This window comes from Ranitomeya imitator, chromosome 6 (genome assembly GCF_032444005.1).
Source record: "Ranitomeya imitator isolate aRanImi1 chromosome 6, aRanImi1.pri, whole genome shotgun sequence".
NCBI classification, from domain to species: domain Eukaryota; kingdom Metazoa; phylum Chordata; class Amphibia; order Anura; family Dendrobatidae; genus Ranitomeya; species Ranitomeya imitator.
In genome coordinates, this window is record NC_091287.1 from 547504836 (window position 1) to 547523862 (window position 19027).

Sequence of the window (19027 nt, forward strand, 5' to 3'; positions counted from 1 at the left end):
TCACAGACATGGCTGCGTAAGCATAGAAAAATATGTCTAGATGCACATCACTCACTTCGACACAGTTGAAGATTGTAAAAACTTTTGGTTATGAGTGGTAATATTACAGAGATGGGTGCAGAGCACACAGAGTGTTTTTGTAAACTGCGCACACACAAAACCTAAAATTTTCCCTAACTACAGCTGTGTCCTGTCCCTATTCTAAATAGGTTACAAATAAAAATAAGAATCTTGAATCAGGAGGAACAGGTCCAATTTGAGGAGAATGTGGACGTGGCAGTATAGGTGGTAGATTTGGAGAAGGAGGTAGCCAACACAGTTTTGTTTGTTTTTTTTATTTGGGGAGGAGGTCCCCAAATGAAACAAATGACAAATAGATTTGAAGACTGGCTGGGTGCGGCTGTTATAGTTGTTTAGTCATCCAACGGTATGGATAAGTCCCGGGAAATCATGCCTGGTTCATTTTAAGGAGTGTTAGCTTACCCAAGGTGGACGTGGACAGGTGGATGCTTCTGTCTGTGATCACACCTTCCGCCATGTTAAACACACGGTCGGACAGTACACTTGCTGCAGGGCAGGCCAGCACCTCCAAAGAATAAATGGCAAGCTCAGGCCATGCGCCCAGTAGTTTGGACCCAGAAGTTAAATGAGACAGACCCATCTGTTAGTACGTGAAGAAGTATGGACAGGTAGTCTTCCATCATGTTGTGGTAAAGCTGCCTCCTGCTAATATGGACCATATCAGATGGTGATGCCGGATGTTGCTGTGTGCTCATAAAGTTTTGCCACATTTCGGCCATGATAACGCGGCCTTTCGAGGTGCTGGGGGTGGCCAGCTGCGTTGGTGACTTCCTTTTCCACCTCTGCCTTGTTGTACCACTGAGCCTCCACTGTCAGGTGGGAAAGCCATTATTAGATTTTCTGCCAGCTTGTGCTTGCAATCACGCTTTTTGCAATCCCTCTCCAGTGACGGAAGTAATGATGGTACATTGTCCTTGTAGAAGGGTTACATCAGGGTGACCACCCAGTAATCTGCACTGGTAACAGAACGGGCAACTTGACGGTTGTTGTGCAGGCACTGCAGAATGTATTGGCTCATGTGCGCCATTCTGCCCAGAGACAATGAAAAGTTGTCCTCAGTGGGAGAAATATCGTCTGGGTTTTCACTATCCCCCAGCCACGCTCCAGTGATGCCGTTTGTTGATCATAGTGCTACCCTACTGTGAACATGGTTGTTCCTGCTCATCATCAGCATCATCCTCCCAATCTGTCCCCTGGGTGTACAGTTGGGTGCATGGCCGATGTTCGGACAGTAACTTACACTCTGAGTCTTGTATGGCCGACAGGCCTGATAACGGTGTCAAATGGCTCTGCTCCTCTTCCTCCTGTGTCGCAATCTTATCTGGCCTGAAATGTGTTTTTCCAGCATGCACATAAGTAGTATAGCAACGCTGATGAGGGCATCCTCAGTGCTGTCCATATTGGTGGATAATTCAATGCAGCTCAACACGGCAAAGGTCCTGCATGGAGTCTCACTCATTGGTGGTGAAGTCATGTTGTTCTGCAGGGTGGAGTTCCATCTTGTTAGTACGTCACATATCAGCCGGTGACTGGGAAGGCAGAGGTGATGCTGCAGCACAGCCATGCAAGCAGCAGGGTGAGAATGCCGAAAGTGCTCAAACACTGCCTGCATGTTCAGCACCACCTTCGACATGTGTGGGAAGTTTTTCAGGAAGATCTGCACCACCAAGTTTAGCACATGTGCCAGGCAAGGGATGTGAGTCAAACCTGCTAGGCTCAGAGCTGCTATGAGATTTCCCCCGTTTTCACACACCACCAGGCCATGCAAGAGGTTCACCAGCACCAACCACTCATCTTTTTGCGGTTTGACCCCAGGAAGGGTAGGAATAGGAGAAAACTTGGACAGATAAATGTCCAGCAATGCTCGGTGGTGATACGAAATGAGGTAGAACGCCTTCCGCCTCTGTCCTAGCCACCACTACAGTTACCCATTGGGCAGATAGGGAGATGTAATATCTCTGGCCATGCTTACTGGTCCACATATCGGTGGTTATTTGGGCCTTACCATTGATGGTTTTGCGCATTGCTCACTTGATTTGGTCCACGACATGTTTGTGCAGGGAAGGGATGGCACGGCTGGAAAATAATGGTGGCTGGGAACAACAGATGTAGGACAGCCACTGACACCAGTTTTTTAAAACTGTCCATCTCCACCAGCCGGAATGGCAGCATTTCAAAGGCCAGTAATTTGGAAATGCTGTGATTCAGGACCATGGCTCGCGGGTAGCTAGGTTGGTATCTCCTCTTTCTCTCAAGTATTTGGGGGGATGGAAAGCTGAACACTTCCATTGGATGGTGTGGAGATGCTCAGTAACACTGATAGTGGGGGTGGTGATGGTGTCACGTCCTCTCTTTCTGGGGAGGCAGATTGCCCTGTTGATCGCAAGCGGGAGGAAGAGGCTGAGACCACATCAGAAGAGGGAGCAGGAGGAGGCTAATATCTGTCATGGTTTTAAGGTGTGTACTCCACTACATCTCATAGTTGGAATTCAGATGCCTCGTCATATAGGTGGTGCTAAGGTTCAGAACATTTATGCCTTATGTCGGGCCACACTTCGGGGTTTTGGAGGCACAGAGTGCAAACCACCTGTCGCTTGTTGGCAGTACATTCCCTTTTGAAATGCCATGTGAGAGAGCTCCTTTGAGCTGCCTTTGGTGTGCTTATGTCAGCTGCATGGTGGGAAATGGCAGCTGATTTACTGGCTAGGGGCTGCCTGCTGTGCATTTGTACCCTGCTCCCAGTTTTGTTATGCTGCTGTCAAACCTCATCTTCCTCTGAACTGCGTATGTCACTAGGATGGCCTCCGCTCCATGTGGGGTCTATGACCCCCATCATCCACCGAATCACCTTTCACCGACGCCTCAACCCTATCCTCCTTGCCAGTCTGCAAACTGCAGAAAGCCACTGCAGTTGGGAATGAAGTTTCATCATCATCTGACATGTACTCATCATCTAACCTAACAAGCGATTGGGCATCATTGCACTCAGTCTTTTCCACTTCTGGAGCAGGGGCAAGTGAATGTGCCATAGAACCCCAGCGAGTGGAGTCATCAAAAAGCAGAAGAGACGGCTGCATGACTTGAGACTCAAACTGCTTGGCTGATTTGCAAGGGGGTGAGGTGGAAATTGGTTAACCATGGTCCTCAGATGCCCACTGGGCACTTTCTGCAATCGACCAGGTGGAAGATAATTCAAAGGAACTGGAGCCACTCTCAGCTATGTAATCTAACACCTGCTCAAAATCTTGTGGCTTCACCATTCATGCAGTTGTATTTGGGCCCACAAAAAGACACATAACGCCCGGTCGCCTATGTGCACCAGAGGAAGGTGTTGTATTTGGGCACAGAGCAGGTACAGAATGACCATGTTCTCTCCCTGCATCAGCTACACCACCACAGCCATATCCATGTCCCTTACTTGATGCTCTCCTCATTTTTGGAGGCTTCTAAACACTACTCGCAAAGAGATGGCGGAATAGTAGACTTATTTATTTGCAACAGTACTAGAAAAAAAACACAGATCCTGAAAAATTATTTCTTTGGCCTACCAATGGCAACAAGATGGCTGATGTCAATTATTTATTTCCCAAAGTAATAATAAGCACACACCAGTAAAAAGAAATTCTTTTTTGGGCCTAGAAATGACAATGAGATTACTGATGATATATTAATTTGAAAAACTATTAGAAAACACACAGCAATCCTGAATTTTTTTTCCTTTGGCCCACTAATGGCTATGAGACGACTGATGCCAATAATTTATGTTTCAGACGACTAGAAAAAAACAACGGCTTAAATTAACAGTACTGAGTGCAGGGAACAGACAGTGGCTTAAGGGACAGTACTTTATAGGCGGAGAGTGCAAAGTATACACGGTGGCTTCAATGACCGTACTCTACAGGCGGGGGGTGCAGAGTGCACACAGCGGCTGAAAGGACAGTCAGTACTCCCACAGATGGGGGTGCAGAGTACACACAACAGCTTAAAGGACAGTTCTTCCACAGGCGGGGTGCACGGTACACACAGCAGCTTAAAGGACAGTACTCGTACAGATGGGGGGTGCAGAGAACACACAGTAGCTTAAAGGATAGTTCTCCCACAGGCAGGGGTGCAGAGTACACACAGTGGCTTAAATGAAAGTTCTCCGACAGACGAGGGGTGCAGAGTACACACAGTGGCTTAACGGACAGTACTCCCACAGATGGCGGGTGCAGAGTACACACAGCAGTTTAAAGGACAGTACTCCCACATACAGGGGGTGCAGAGTACACACAGCAGCTTAAAGGGAACCTGTCACCCCGTTTTTTCAGTAGGAGATAAAAATACCGTTAAATAGGGCCTGAGCTGTGCTTTACAATAGGGTATTTTTTGTCCCCTGATTCCCTACCTATGCTGCCGAAATACCTTACAAAAGTGGCCTTTTTCGCCTGTCAATCAGGCTGGTCTGGTCAGATGGGCGTGGTCACAGCGGTGTTTCTCCCCCACATCTTGCTTATGTTCCCGTTGGTGGCGTAGTGCTTCTCGCATGCGCAAGTGCCGAATGCACTGCGCAGCTGTAGAAAAAGCGCGCTCGCCGCTATTCAGCGGTTTCTCGGTGGGCGCGGCCATCTTCCTGAGGCCGCGCGTGCGCAGATGGAGTCTCCTGCTTCCCGGGGCTTCAGGAAAATGGCCGCGGGATGCCGCGCGTGCGCAGATGGACATCGCGGCGGCCATTTTCCTGAAGCCGAGATTCGAACTGACAGTACTCCCATAGGTGTGGGTGCAGAGTAACACAGCAGCTAAAGGACAGTACTCCCACAGGTGGAAGGTGCAGAGGGTGCAGAGTACTCACAGCAGCTTAAAGGACAGTACTTCCACAGGCGGGAGGATGCAGAGTAAACACAGCGGCTTAAACTACAGTACTCCCACAGGTGGGGGTGCAGAGTACACACAGTGGCTTAACGGACAGTACCCTCACAGACAAGGGGTACCGGATATACACAGTGGCTTAAAGGACAGTACTCCCACAGGTGGGGGGTGCAGAGTACACACAGTGGCTTAAAGGACAGTACTTCCACAAATGGAGGGGTGCAGAGTATACGCAGCAGCTTAAAGGACAGTTCTCCCACAGGCAGGGGGATGCAGAGTGCACACAGCAGCTTAAAGGACAGTATTCCCACAGGCGGAGGGTGCAGAATACACACAGCGACTTAAAGGAAAGATCTCCCACAGGCGGGGGTGCTGAGTATATGGAGCGTCCCCAAACACAGGGCCACGTGTTTCGGTACCGGGCCTCTCGGGTTCGGTTCTGAGGCGGTCACGGTGGCTAGACCCGGTCCGCGACCCTGCTAAGGGGCGTCCAATGAAAGTAGTATTGCAGTCTGTCAGGGGTTCGTGACGCCACCTGTGGTGTTCGGTCAGGGTGACCGACGCTGCTGTGGGGTCCGCGGGGGTGATGGAATGGCAGTTGGATGGTATACCTTCCCACAGGTGAAGTATGTCCCCAGGGCTTCTCGGTTTGGTGGATGGTGATGGTGTGAGGCGCAGGCAATAACGAGGACACAAGGTTGCAGTCTCTTTACCTTTTTACTGAAGGCTTCAATACACTCAGTCCAGAGCACGTTCAACCGAGCTATCAGAGACCGGCCGGTCCGATGGGCACATCCAGAGTTTCCCTCGCAGATGGAAATCGTTGCCTACCAATAGCGCCTGTGTGTTGTAGTCCTACCCTGCTGAGCGTTCGGAATAGTCCTCACAACTGCTGTTCTCCTTCGTTCATTCTCTACAGCTCTCTCTCTCTCTCGTTCTTTGGTTCCAGATGTTGCTAGTTTCTAACGTCCCCCAGGTATATTTTGGCTAGGACACCACCCGTTTGACGGGAAGGCTTGGAGGTCTTCCGGGACCCTAGAGACGCCCCTCTCCCAATGTTGCCCCCTATGTCTTCGTAGGTGTAAAAGGTAGACAGCCAACCTATAATCAACTGTCCAGCGGAATTTGAAGTAAGGCCTGAAGTCAGTTATTCCTACGGTGATCCGGCCACCGACTACGCGCCTCAGTAAGATGTTGCCTTCCTCTCTCGGCACGACTCTTACTGGCTCTCCTTTGTGCTGATCTCGTTTACACTGTTCCACAATATTCTTCCCTTCTTGTCTCTCTCTTAGGATACCGCCGCAAGGTGTGCAGGCGCGGTTCCGTTACGTTCTGTTCGCTAGGCACCTGCCAGGTTCCCACGCCTGACAGGGACCCCCCTGTGCCTCCTCCTGCAACACCCCCTGCCACGGGATGTTGCCTGAATCCAACCCAGTCAGCTTCTGACTAACTTCCTCCCCAGCCCCTAGTTTTTCCAGTGTGAGGAGTGGCCCAATAAATAAAGCCTTTTTCTCCCCCTAGTGGCCGGAGTGTGAAGTGTAATGTGTTCTAGTGATACCTGGTCAGGAGAACTCCTTAATGCCATCAGACGTACCGCTGCTCCCCTTAGTGGCAGAGCGCTATACAGGCGGGGGGTGCAGAGTACACACAGCAGCTTAAAGGAAAGCACTCCCACAGACAGGAGGTGCAGAGTACGCACAGCAGCTTAAAGAACAGTACTCACACAGGTGGGGGTGCAGAGTAACACAGCAGCTTAAAGGACAGTACTCCCACAGGCGGAGGGATTCAAGGAAAACACAGCGGCTTAAACTACAATACTCCCACAGGTGGGGGGTGCAGAGTACACACAGTAGCTTAAAAGGACAGTACTCAGAAGGGAGGTAAGAACATTTCTAAAACAATCCACAGCGAGGAGATTGGAACAAAACAAAATCCTCTAAACTGCATGCTCGCAAACGCCAGAAGCCTGACAAACAAGATGGAAGAACTAGAAGCAGAAATATCTACAGGTAACTTTGACATAGTGGGAATAACCGAGACATGGTTAGATGAAAGCTATGACTGGGCAGTTAACTTACAGGGTTACAGTCTGTTTAGAAAGGATTGTAAAAATCGGAGAGGAGGAGGGGTTTGTATCTATGTAAAGTCTTGTCTAAAGTCCACTTTAAGGGAGGATATTAGCGAAGGAAATGAGGATGTCGAGTCCATATGGGTCGAAATTCATGGAGGGAAAAATGGTAACAAAATTCTCATTGGGGTCTTTTACAAACCCCCAAATATAACAGAAACCATGGAAAGTCTACTTCTAAAGCAGATAGATGAAGCTGCAACCCATAATGAGGTCCTGGTTATGGGGGACTTTAACTACCCGGATATTAACTGGGAAACAGAAACCTGTGAAACCCATAAAGGCAACAGGTTTCTGCTAATAACCAAGAAAAATTATCTTTCACAATTGGTGCAGAATCCAACCAGAGGAGCAGCACTTTTAGACCTAATACTATCTAATAGACCTGACAGAATAACAAATCTGCAGGTGGTCGGGCATCTAGGAAATAGCGACCACAATATTGTGCAGTTTCACCTGTCTTTCACTAGGGGGACTTGTCAGGGAGTCACAAAAACACTGAACTTTAGGAAGGCAAAGTTTGACCAGCTTAGAGATGCCCTTAATCTGGTAGACTGGGACAATATCCTCAGAAATAAGAATACAGATAATAATTGGGAAATGTTTAAGAACATCCTAAATAGGCAGTGTAAGCGGTTTATACCTTGTGGGAATAAAAGGACTAGAAATAGGAAAAACCCAATGTGGCTAAAGAAAGAAGTAAGACAGGCAATTAACAGTAAAAAGAAAGCATTTGCACTACTAAAGCAGGATGGCACCATTGAAGCTCTAAAAAACTATAGGGAGAAAAATACTTTATCTAAAAAACTAATTAAAGCTGCCAAAAAGGAAACAGAGAAGCACATTGCTAAGGAGAGTAAAACTAATCCCAAACTGTTCTTCAACTATATCAATAGTAAAAGAATAAAAACTGAAAATGTAGGCCCCTTAAAAAATAGTGAGGAAAGAATGGTTGTAGATGACGAGGAAAAAGCTAACATATTAAACACCTTCTTCTCCACGGTATTCACGGTGGAAAATGAAATGCTAGGTGAAATCCCAAGAAACAATGAAAACCCTATATTAAGGGTCACCAATCTAACCCAAGAAGACGTGCGAAACCGGCTAAATAAGATTAAAATAGATAAATCTCCGGGTCCGGATGGCATACACCCACGAGTACTAAGAGAACTAAGTAATGTAATAGATAAACCATTATTTCTTATTTTTAGGGACTCTATAGAGACAGGGTCTGTTCCGCAGGATTGGCGCATAGCAAATGTGGTGCCAATATTCAAAAAGGGCTCTAAAAGTGAACCTGGAAATTATAGGCCAGTAAGTCTAACCTCTATTGTTGGTAAAATATTTGAAGGGTTTCTGAGGGATGTTATTCTGGATTATCTCAATGAGAATAACTGTTTAACTCCATATCAGCATGGGTTTATGAGAAATCGCTCCTGTCAAACCAATCTAATCAGTTTTTATGAAGAGGTAAGCTATAGACTGGACCACGGTGAGTCATTGGACGTGGTATATCTCGATTTTTCCAAAGCGTTTGATACCGTGCCGCACAAGAGGTTGGTACACAAAATGAGAATGCTTGGTCTGGGGGAAAATGTGTGTAAATGGGTTAGTAACTGGCTTAGTGATAGAAAGCAGAGGGTGGTTATAAATGGTATAGTCTCTAACTGGGTCGCTGTGACCAGTGGGGTACCGCAGGGGTCAGTATTGGGACCTGTTCTCTTCAACATATTCATTAATGATCTGGTAGAAGGTTTACACGGTAAAATATCGATATTTGCAGATGATACAAAACTATGTAAAGCAGTTAATACAAGAGAAGATAGTATTTTGCTACAGATGGATCTGGATAAGTTGGAAACTTGGGCTGAAAGGTGGCAGATGAGGTTTAACAATGATAAACGTAAGGTTATACACATGGGAAGAAGGAATCAATATCACCATTACACACTGAACGGGAAACCACTGGGTAAATCTGACAGGGAGAAGGACTTGGGGATCCTAGTTAATGATAAACTTACCTGGAGCAGCCAGTGCCAGGCAGCAGCTGCCAAGGCAAACAGGATCATGGGGTGCATTAAAAGAGGTCTGGATACACATGATGAGAGCATTATACTGCCTCTGTACAAATCCCTAGTTAGACCGCACATGGAGTACTGTGTCCAGTTTTGGACACCGGTGCTCAGGAAGGATATAATGGAACTAGAGAGAGTACAAAGGAGGGCAACAAAATTAATAAAGGGGATGGGAGAACTACAATACCCAGATAGATTAGCGAAATTAGGATTATTTAGTCTAGAAAAAAGACGACTGAGGGGCGATCTAATAACCATGTATAAGTATATAAGGGGACAATACAAATATCTCGCTGAGGATCTGTTTATACCAAGGAAGGTGACGGGCACAAGGGGGCATTCTTTGCGTCTGGAGGAGAGAAGGTTTTTCCACCAACATAGAAGAGGATTCTTTACTGTTAAGGCAGTGAGAATCTGGAATTGCTTGCCTGAGGAGGTGGTGATGGCGAACTCAGTCGAGGGGTTCAAAAGAGGCCTGGATGTCTTCCTGGAGCAGAACAATATTGTATCATACAATTATTAGGTTCTGTAGAAGGACGTAGATCTGGGGATTTATTATGATGGAATATAGGCTGAACTGGATGGACAAATGTCTTTTTTCGGCCTTACTAACTATGTTACTATGTTACTTCTACAGATGGAGGGGTGCAGATTATATGCAGCGGCTTAAAGGACAGTACTCCTACAGGTGGGGGATGCAGAGTACACACAGCAGCATAAAGGACAGTACTCCCATGGATGAGGGGGGTGCAGAGTACACACAGCAGCTTAAAAGATAGTACACCCACAGGCGAAGGATGCAGAGTACACACAGCAGCTTAAAGGACAGTATTCCCACAGGCGGAGGGTGCAGAGTATACACAGCGGCTTAAAGGACAGTACACCCTTAGCAGGGGGTGCAGAGTACACACAGCGGATTAAAGGAAAATTCTCCCACAGGCGGGGGATGCAGAGTACACACAGCAGCTTAAAGGATAGTACTCCCACAGGCTGGGGGTGCAGAGTACACACATTAGCTTAAAGGACAGTACTCCCATAGGTGGAGGGTGCAGAGAAACACAGTGGCTTAAAGGACAGTACTCCTGCAGGTGGAGGGTGCAGAGTACACACAGCAGCATAAAGGACAGTACTCCACAGATGGAGGGTAAAGAGTACACACAGCGGTTTAAAGGACAGTTCTCCACAGGCGGGGGGTGCAGAGTACACACAGTGGCTTCAAGGATAGTACTCCACAGGTGGGGGAGTGCAAAGTATACATAGCGGCTTAAAGGACAGTACTCCACAGGCGGGGGGTGCAGAGTACACACAACGGCTTTTAGTACAGTATTAGCACAGATATGGGTTGCAGAGTACACACAGTGTTGTGTTTGGAGAGTCATTATCTGTCCCTCACTCCAGCTGAATTCTGTCCCTAAACTATTTCGAGCTTAATGGTAGCCGCACTCGTGATCCAGCATTTATACAGGTCGGGTCACGTGCTGCGTTGACCAATCACAGGCTTGCCAATATTTGTCATGGCTGTGATGGCTGCTGAAGTGCCCACAGTCTAAAAGCTTGTGATTGGCTGCACTGCAGCCTTTCAACAAGCTTTATTAGACTGGCAAACCCAAACAGGAAACCGGATATACAGTAAAAAGTCTGTGTCCTAGGTTTCTGCTGTGACCCCGAACTTTCCAGTGCTTATTCGCTCATCCATATTCATCATCATTATATAAGGAACAGGGAAAGCAGTAAGTCAATGAAGTAGATACATAAGACATGTCAGGAGTGATGACCGGTCCTCTTTCAAGGGAACCTGTCAGCAGGATTGTGCACAGTAACCTACAGACAGTGTCAGGTCGGCGGGTGCCGTTATACTTATTACAATGATGGCTTGTTTGATGAAATCCAGCTTGTGGTTCTTGTTGTTTCAGTTAATGATATGCTCGTGCTTCGGGGCAGACTTTGGGGGGGGTGTTCATGTGTTGCTCTGCTGACAGCACCTGCGCAGACACCGGCGGTGCCATTTTGGTGCAGACAACACAGGCGCTGTAGGCTTAATATCGACAACGTTTTTTTTTCAGAATAAATGTATGACTAAATAAATCAATTTAAAGAATATTATAGATGAAATCATGCTTAACTGACAGCGCCTGCATGATGAATGTGATTTTTTCTTTTTTTTCAATACATATCATGTTCTGTGTCCTGTCCGGAGCCATACAGATGAATAGCTAAGCAGAGCACCACATGAAGACCCCCACAGGCCGCCCCACAACACGGGTATATCTTTAACTCAAAATAAAGATTAAACAACAACCACAAGACGGATTTCATCACCAGGTATCGTTGTAATCCGTATAACGGGGCCAACCTGACAGTGTCTGTAGGTTACTGTGCACAATCCTGCTGACAGGTTCCCTTTAAGTACAGAAAGAAAGAAAGCCTTACCTCTTTTCCAGGTAGACCACTCTCACCAGATGCTCCCTAAAAACATATAAGACAAGTTTAAGCAAATTAGATTGAAAGAAAACATATATATAATGTATGATAGATAGATGTATAGATAATAAATAGAAATATAATAGATAATAGATAGATAGATAGATAGATAGATAGATAGATAGATAGACAGACAGACAGACAGACAGACAGACAGACAGATAGATAGATAGATAGATAGATAGATAGATAGATAGATAGATAGATAGATTCCGCTGATCCTATAAATGACAGAAAAATTGGAACACATACTTGTGGTCCTTTCGGTCCTTGAAACCCTGGAATTCCAGCAGCTCCTGTTTCCCCTTTGGTTCCTTTAGGGCCCTGAATTGTAAATAAATGTTATATTCTTGTAGGTAGGAGCCATATTATAGTAATTACAGTCTATTATATAGCTCGGGAGCAGTATTATAGTAGTTATATTCTTGTACATAGGGGCTGTATTATAGTAGTTATATTCTTGTACATAGGGGCAGTATTATAGTAGGTATATTCTTGTACATAGGGGGCAGTATTATAGTAGTTATATTCTTGTACATAGGAGCAGTATTATAGTAGTTATATTCTTGTACATAGGAGCAGTATTATAGTAGTTATATTCTTGTACATAGGAGCAGTATTATAGTAGTTATATTCTTGTACATAGGAGCAGTATTATAGTAGTTATATTCTTGTACATAGGAGCAGTATTATAGTAGTTATATTCTTGTACATAGGGGCAGTATTATAGTAGTTATATTCTTGTACATAGGGAGCAGTATTATAGTAGTTATATTCTTGTACATAGGAGCAGTAATATAGTAGTTATATTCTTGTAAATAGTGGCAGTATTATAGTAGTTATATTCTTGTATATAGGGACAGTATTATAGTAGTTATATTCTTGTATATAGGGGCAGTATTATAGTAGTTATATTCTTGTATATAGGGACAGTATTATAGTAGTTATATTCTTGTATATAGGGGCAGTATTATAGTAGTTATATTCTTGTATATAGGGGCAGTATTATAGTAGTTATATTCTTGTATATAGGGGCAGTATTATAGTAGTTATATTCTTGTATATAGGGACAGTATTATAGCAGTTATATTCTTGTATATAGGGACAGTATTATAGTAGTTATATTCTTGTATATAGGGACATTATTATAGTAGTTATATTCTTGTATATAGGGGCAGTATTATAGTAGTTATATTCTTGTATATAGGGACAGTATTATAGTATTTATATTCTTGTACATAGGAGCAGTATTATAGTAGTTATATTCTTGTATATAGGGGCAGTATTATAGTAGTTATATTCTTGTATATAGGGACAGTATTATAGTATTTATATTCTTGTATATAGGGACAGTATTATAGTATTTATATTCTTGTACATAGGAGCAGTATTATAGTAGTTATATTCTTGTATATAGGGGCAGTATTATAGTAGTTATATTCTTGTATATAGGGGCAGTATTATAGTAGTTATATTCTTGTATATAGGGACAGTATTATAGTATTTATATTCTTGTATATAGGGACAGTATTATAGTATTTATATTCTTGTACATAGGAGCAGTATTATAGTAGTTATATTCTTGTATATAGGGGCAGTATTATAGTAGTTATATTCTTGTATATAGGGGCAGTATTATAGTAGTTATATTCTTGTATATAGGGACAGTATTATAGTATTTATATTCTTGTACATAGGAGCAGTATTATAGTAGTCATATTCTTGTATATAGGGGCAGTATTATAGTAGTTATATTCTTGTATATAGGGACAGTATTATAGTAGTTATATTCTTGTACATAGGGGCAGTATTATAGTAGTTATATTCTTGTATATAGGGACAGTATTATAGTAGTTATATTCTTGTATATAGGGGCAGTATTATAGTAGTTATATTCTTGTACATAGGGGCAGTATTATAGTAGTTATATTCTTGTACATAGGAGCAGTATTATAGTAGTTATATTCTTGTACATAGGAGCAGTATTATAGTAGTTATATTCCTGTACATAGGGGGCAGTATTATAGTATTTATATTCTTGTACATAGGGGCAGTATTATAGTAGTTATATTCTTGTACATAGGGGCAGTATTATAGTAGTTATATTCTTGTACATAGGAGCAGTATTATAGTAGTTATATTCCTGTACATAGGGGTTAGTATTATAGTATTTATATTCTTGCACATAGGAGCAGTATTATAGTAGTTATATTCTTGTATATAGGGGCAGTATTATAGTAGTTATATTCTTGTACATAGGAGCAGTATTGTAGTAGTTATATTCCTGTACATAGGGGCAGTATTATAGTAGTTATATTCTTGTATATAGGGGCAGTATTATAGTAGTTATATTCCTGTACATAGGGCCAGTATTATAGTAGTTATATTCTTGTACATAGGGGCAGTATTATAGTAGTTATATTCTTGTACAAAGGAGCAGTATTGTAGTAGTTATATTCTTGTATATAGGGGCAGTATTATAGTAGTTATATTCTTGTACATAGGGGCAGTATTATAGTAGTTATATTCTTGTACATAGGAGCAGTATTATAGTAGTTATATTCCTGTACATAGGGGGTAGTATTATAGTATTTATATTCTTGCACATAGGAGCAGTATTATAGTAGTTATATTCTTGTATATAGGGGCAGTATTATAGTAGTTATATTCTTGTACATAGGAGCAGTATTGTAGTAGTTATATTCCTGTACATAGGAGCAGTATTATAGTAGTTATATTCTTGTACATAGGAGCAGTATTATAGTAGTTATATTCTTGTACATAGGAGCAGATTTATAATAGTTATATTCTTGTACATAGGGTCAGTATTATAGTAGTTATATTCTTGTACATAGGTGCAGTATTATAGTAGTTATATTCTTGTATATAGGAGCAGTATTATAGTAGTTATATTCTTGTACATAGGGGCAGTATTATAGTAGTTATATTCTTGTACATAGGGGCAGTATTATAGTAGTTATATTCTTGTACATAGGAGCAGTATTATAGTAGTCATATTCTTGTACATAGGGCAGTATTATAGTAGTTATATTCTTGTACATAGGGGCAGTATTATAGAAGTTATATTCTTGTACATAGGAGCAGTATTATAGTAGTCATATTCTTGTACATAGGGGCAGTATTATAGTAGTTATATTCTTGTACATAGGAGCAGTATTATAGTAGTCATATTCTTGTACATTGGGGCAGTATTATAGTAGTTATATTCTTGTACATAGGGGCAGTATTATAGTAGTTATATTCTTGTACATGGGGGCAGTATTATTGTAGTTATATTCTTGTACATAGGAGCAGTATTATAGTAGTCATATTCTTGTACATAGGGGCAGCATTATAGTATTTATATTCCTGTACGTAGGGTGTGGTATTATAGTAATTATATTCTTATACATAGAACAGTATTATAGTAGTTATATTCTTGTACATAAGGGCAGTATTATAGTACTTATATTCTTGTACATAAGGGCAGTATTATAGTAGTTATATTCTTGTACATAGGGGCAGTATTATAGTAGTTATATTCTTGTACATAGGGGCAGTATTATAGTAGTTATATTCTTGTACATAGGAGCAGTATTATAGTAGTTATATACTTGTATATTGGGGCAGTATTATAGCAGTTATATTCTTGTACATAGGAGCAGTATTATAGTAGTTATATTCTTGTACATAGGAGCAGTATTATAGTAGTTATATTCTTGTACATAGGGGCAGTATTATAGTAGTTATATTCTTGTACATAGGGGCAGTATTATAGTAGTTATATTCTTGTACATAGGAGCAGTATTATAGTAGTTATATACTTGTATATTGGGGCAGTATTATAGCAGTTATATTCTTGTACATAGGAGCAGTATTATAGTAGTTATATTCTTGTACATAGGGGGCAGTATTATAGTAGTTATATTCTTGTACATAGGAGCAGTATTATAGTAGTTATATTCTTGTACATAGGGGCAGTATTATAGTAGTTATATTCCTGTATGTAGGGTGTGGTATTATAGTAATTATATTCTTATACATAGAACAGTATTATAGTAGTTATATTCTAGTATGTATATATTTATATATGCCTTAGCTTGTCCAGGGTCTGTTAACAAAAGTACTGCCACTAAGTGATTTATTACAATATAAGTTGGGCCAATTAATTTTCATGAGCATGGACATTTGTATATATAGATTGCAATTATTGTCCTGTTACAAGAATCCTGCCTTCAAGTGGGTGAATTATCTATTACAGCCACCATTCTGGGTTTTGGCATTCTACGTGTTACTCTTTATAAGAGATAGCATTATCATACTATACATATTGTAAAGTGTATTACTTCATTTTTCCATATTTACCATTATACCCGGAGCCCCAGGAGTCCCCGGAGGTCCAGCCAGACCATTTTTGCCCTAGGAATTGAACAGTTACACACATTGAAAACAGACTATTGGTGAGTGAGTTAATTTGAGCAGGTCAAATATTTCCAAAATGTTTATGTCCAATAATTGAAACAAAGAAAAAAACACTAAAATTTCTTTATTTTACATTTACTGTATCATCCAAAGTCAGATTATTAAAATAACTCAGAAAAAAAACTATATCTGATAGGGAATGTCCTTTTAAGTTAGGATAGAGCTCTTTTTTGTATATTGGTTGTGGAATACAGCAGCAAATTCACCTATGCCGATCATATGGATATTTTCCTTGAAAAAGCAGCTAAACTGTTTTTTGTTTTTTTTTCATTTAATTATGATCAGGTTTTGCAAAGTTGTGAAATTGTCACTTATTCTATTGTCTGATTTTGTGACTTCACTTCGAAACGCTATGCTAAAAGTGATGTTTAAACTGCCTAGTTCATGCCCCCTTTGTAGCTGCTTTGAACTGCTGCTCTAGCAAGAACTCCTACTCAAACACTGTCATAGAGAAAAATTAAAATCCGTAAGACCTCTGGAGAAGGCGACATATCATCCTCACATTGAATATATGGGATTGTAGAAGAGAGAAACTCATAACTGGAGAAGAGAGAAAGAACTAACACTTTAATCCCCATTGAAATCCTGCAGTGACCAGGTAATTACAGCATAGATCTGATAACCAGACACAGAGGCGAAAAAACACAGGGGTTCCTTTTTTGCCAAGGAAAGAGCTTCTGTTCATTGGAGATACAATTAACCTTTTGGAGCTAATGGACAGTGATGAATATTAGGGTTTTAATCAATCAGGAATTTATGGGAGATATTTTTTTGGCGTTGATGAGAAGGTACAAGCATAACACATTCACTCTTATCACCATAAGGCCATTCTAACCCCTCTGACCTAATAACGGTCCAGTAGATGATGCTATCCATGCCATGTTTCATTTACATAGACAGGTAAAATCACGATAAGAAACATGACAACAACGTCGACCACCTGGGACCTCCAGGGGCTAAGATATCCTGAAGGTTAGGGATCTTATAAAACTCTAAAAGACCTAGCATGTCCCACGAACAGCCCCATATGAGCTCAACAAGGGGAGGTAAGAGGGCGTAACCTTGATCAAATAAAAATTAGAGTCTGGGTGTCTGTCATCGTTCATTCTGGAAGTGTGTTCCATTTTCCTAATCAGAGCGCTTCCGTCTATAAAATAAAAACCATTCCTGCAACATCAGGTTTAGTACTTTTCTTTCGTTATTCCTTTTTATTTTATGTGATTGTATACATGTCATTAGGTAATAGATCCCTTTATTGATATGCATTTCTACAGCCTGTGCTGCCAAAGTTCCCATCAAAATATTGGGGCATATTTATCAAAACTGTCTAATTCTTATTTAATGCAAATTTAACCTAGACAGTCTTAAAATGTGCCTTATTTATCGACGGAGTTCACGCTGTTTGATAAATCTGATTTTAAGGATGTCTAATCTATTAGTGGACTTGCTTTGTGCCAGAAACATTCACAACAATTGTGCTATATTTTTTGCAGCATAGTATTGCATGTTATGTCCTACCCTGTTACCAATACACTACGCCCCTTTGCCAATAACCTGTGCCAATTTTCAGCAAGGCCACGTCCAACTGTCACTATTGATGTATATAGTGTCTAAAATACATCATAAATATGGTGCAAGTCATGTTAGTTTTTGGAGCAAATTACACCAGAATTCTGCCTCATTTCGCTTGATAAATATTCCCTTTCTGTCACACGGATTTCAAGTCCCTGTATAATCCTGTCTGGCCATGGAAGTGAATGGAAGCTCAGCTGCAGTACCCTAAAATGACCACTACACACAATGCGGCACTGTGTAGTTACGGCTCTATACACTGCCAGCTATTGCCAATCAATGGGGGGGGGTGGGTGCCAGACCCTCAACAATCAGATATTGATGATCTACTACCATGAATATCAAAGTCCTGGTAAGCCACTTTAATTACATATTTATTATGATATATTTTATTCTGCCAATGCATCAGAATAATTTGTGTTTTACCCATTTTTAGATTTCAAGGAAAACTTACAGTCGGTCCTCGGATTCCCCTTGGTCCCTGGTGTCCTGGTGGTCCAGGATCTCCCTAATCACAAAATACAGGAAAAAAAATAAAATAGTAAGTCTCTCATTGCAGTTGTTCTAATAAGCAGAAATGCTAAATACTCTATAACTGATATGAATGTCGTCGATGTAACGCCCACATATGAATTGTTTATCTGTTCATTCTCAATCTTTCACGTTTTTCTGTAAAGTAAAACTTAATTAAAAAAAAAAAGAAGTGGATAATCTCTGAACTGATGGTATTCAGATAGATGTTTGGAAAATGTTGCAGTTCACAGGTGTCGCTTAAAAGGAATCTGTCAGCAGGATTTTTCTATGTAATCTGAGAGCAGCATGTTGTAGGAGCTAAGATCCTGATTCCAGAGATGTGTCACTTACTAGTCTGTGCGCTGCTGTTTCAATCAAAAGGAGATTATCACTATAGGACTAGGTGTCTCGTGCCTCCTAGTCAACTGCTCTGTGTAGCCCCGCCCCAACACTGTCCCGCCCCCCAAAATGCACCGTGTACACATAAAGCTGCCAATCACTAGTGTATGTGTGGTTATATACAGCTTAGTATTCAGAGTGTTGCAAGAATATAAAAAATACAGCAAGCAGCCCAGCAAGTGACATAATGTATCACTGGAATCAGGTTCTCAGCCCTTATGTCATACTGCTCCTAGATTCCATAGCAAAATCCTGGTTCTTGATGGCAGATTTTTTTCACAGTCATTTTTTTCTCCCCAAAGTAAGACTTTAGCCTATTTCTTCAGGACTTACATCTTTTCCTGGTGACCCTTCTCGCCCTGGAGGTCCTGTTACGCCCGGTTCTCCCTAAGAGAATAACAAAAAGAATAACATTAGAATAAAAAATTTAATTTTTCAACTATTCTTT

At 41.7% G+C, this 19027-nt stretch overlaps 1 protein-coding gene across 1 annotated transcript in view; it reads right to left on the reverse strand.

Moving 5' to 3' along the window:
- Positions 1 to 19027, reverse strand: part of COL22A1 (collagen type XXII alpha 1 chain) — a 573554-nt gene that overhangs the window by 14106 nt on the left and 540421 nt on the right. The window contains exons 55-59 of the mRNA XM_069732369.1: positions 18913 to 18966; positions 18122 to 18175; positions 15979 to 16032; positions 11866 to 11937; positions 11563 to 11598 (exon numbers count right to left, since the gene is read on the reverse strand). Of these exons, the coding sequence (XP_069588470.1) occupies positions 11563 to 11598; positions 11866 to 11937; positions 15979 to 16032; positions 18122 to 18175; positions 18913 to 18966 (270 nt within the window). The remainder of the gene's footprint in view (positions 1 to 11562; positions 11599 to 11865; positions 11938 to 15978; positions 16033 to 18121; positions 18176 to 18912; positions 18967 to 19027) is intronic.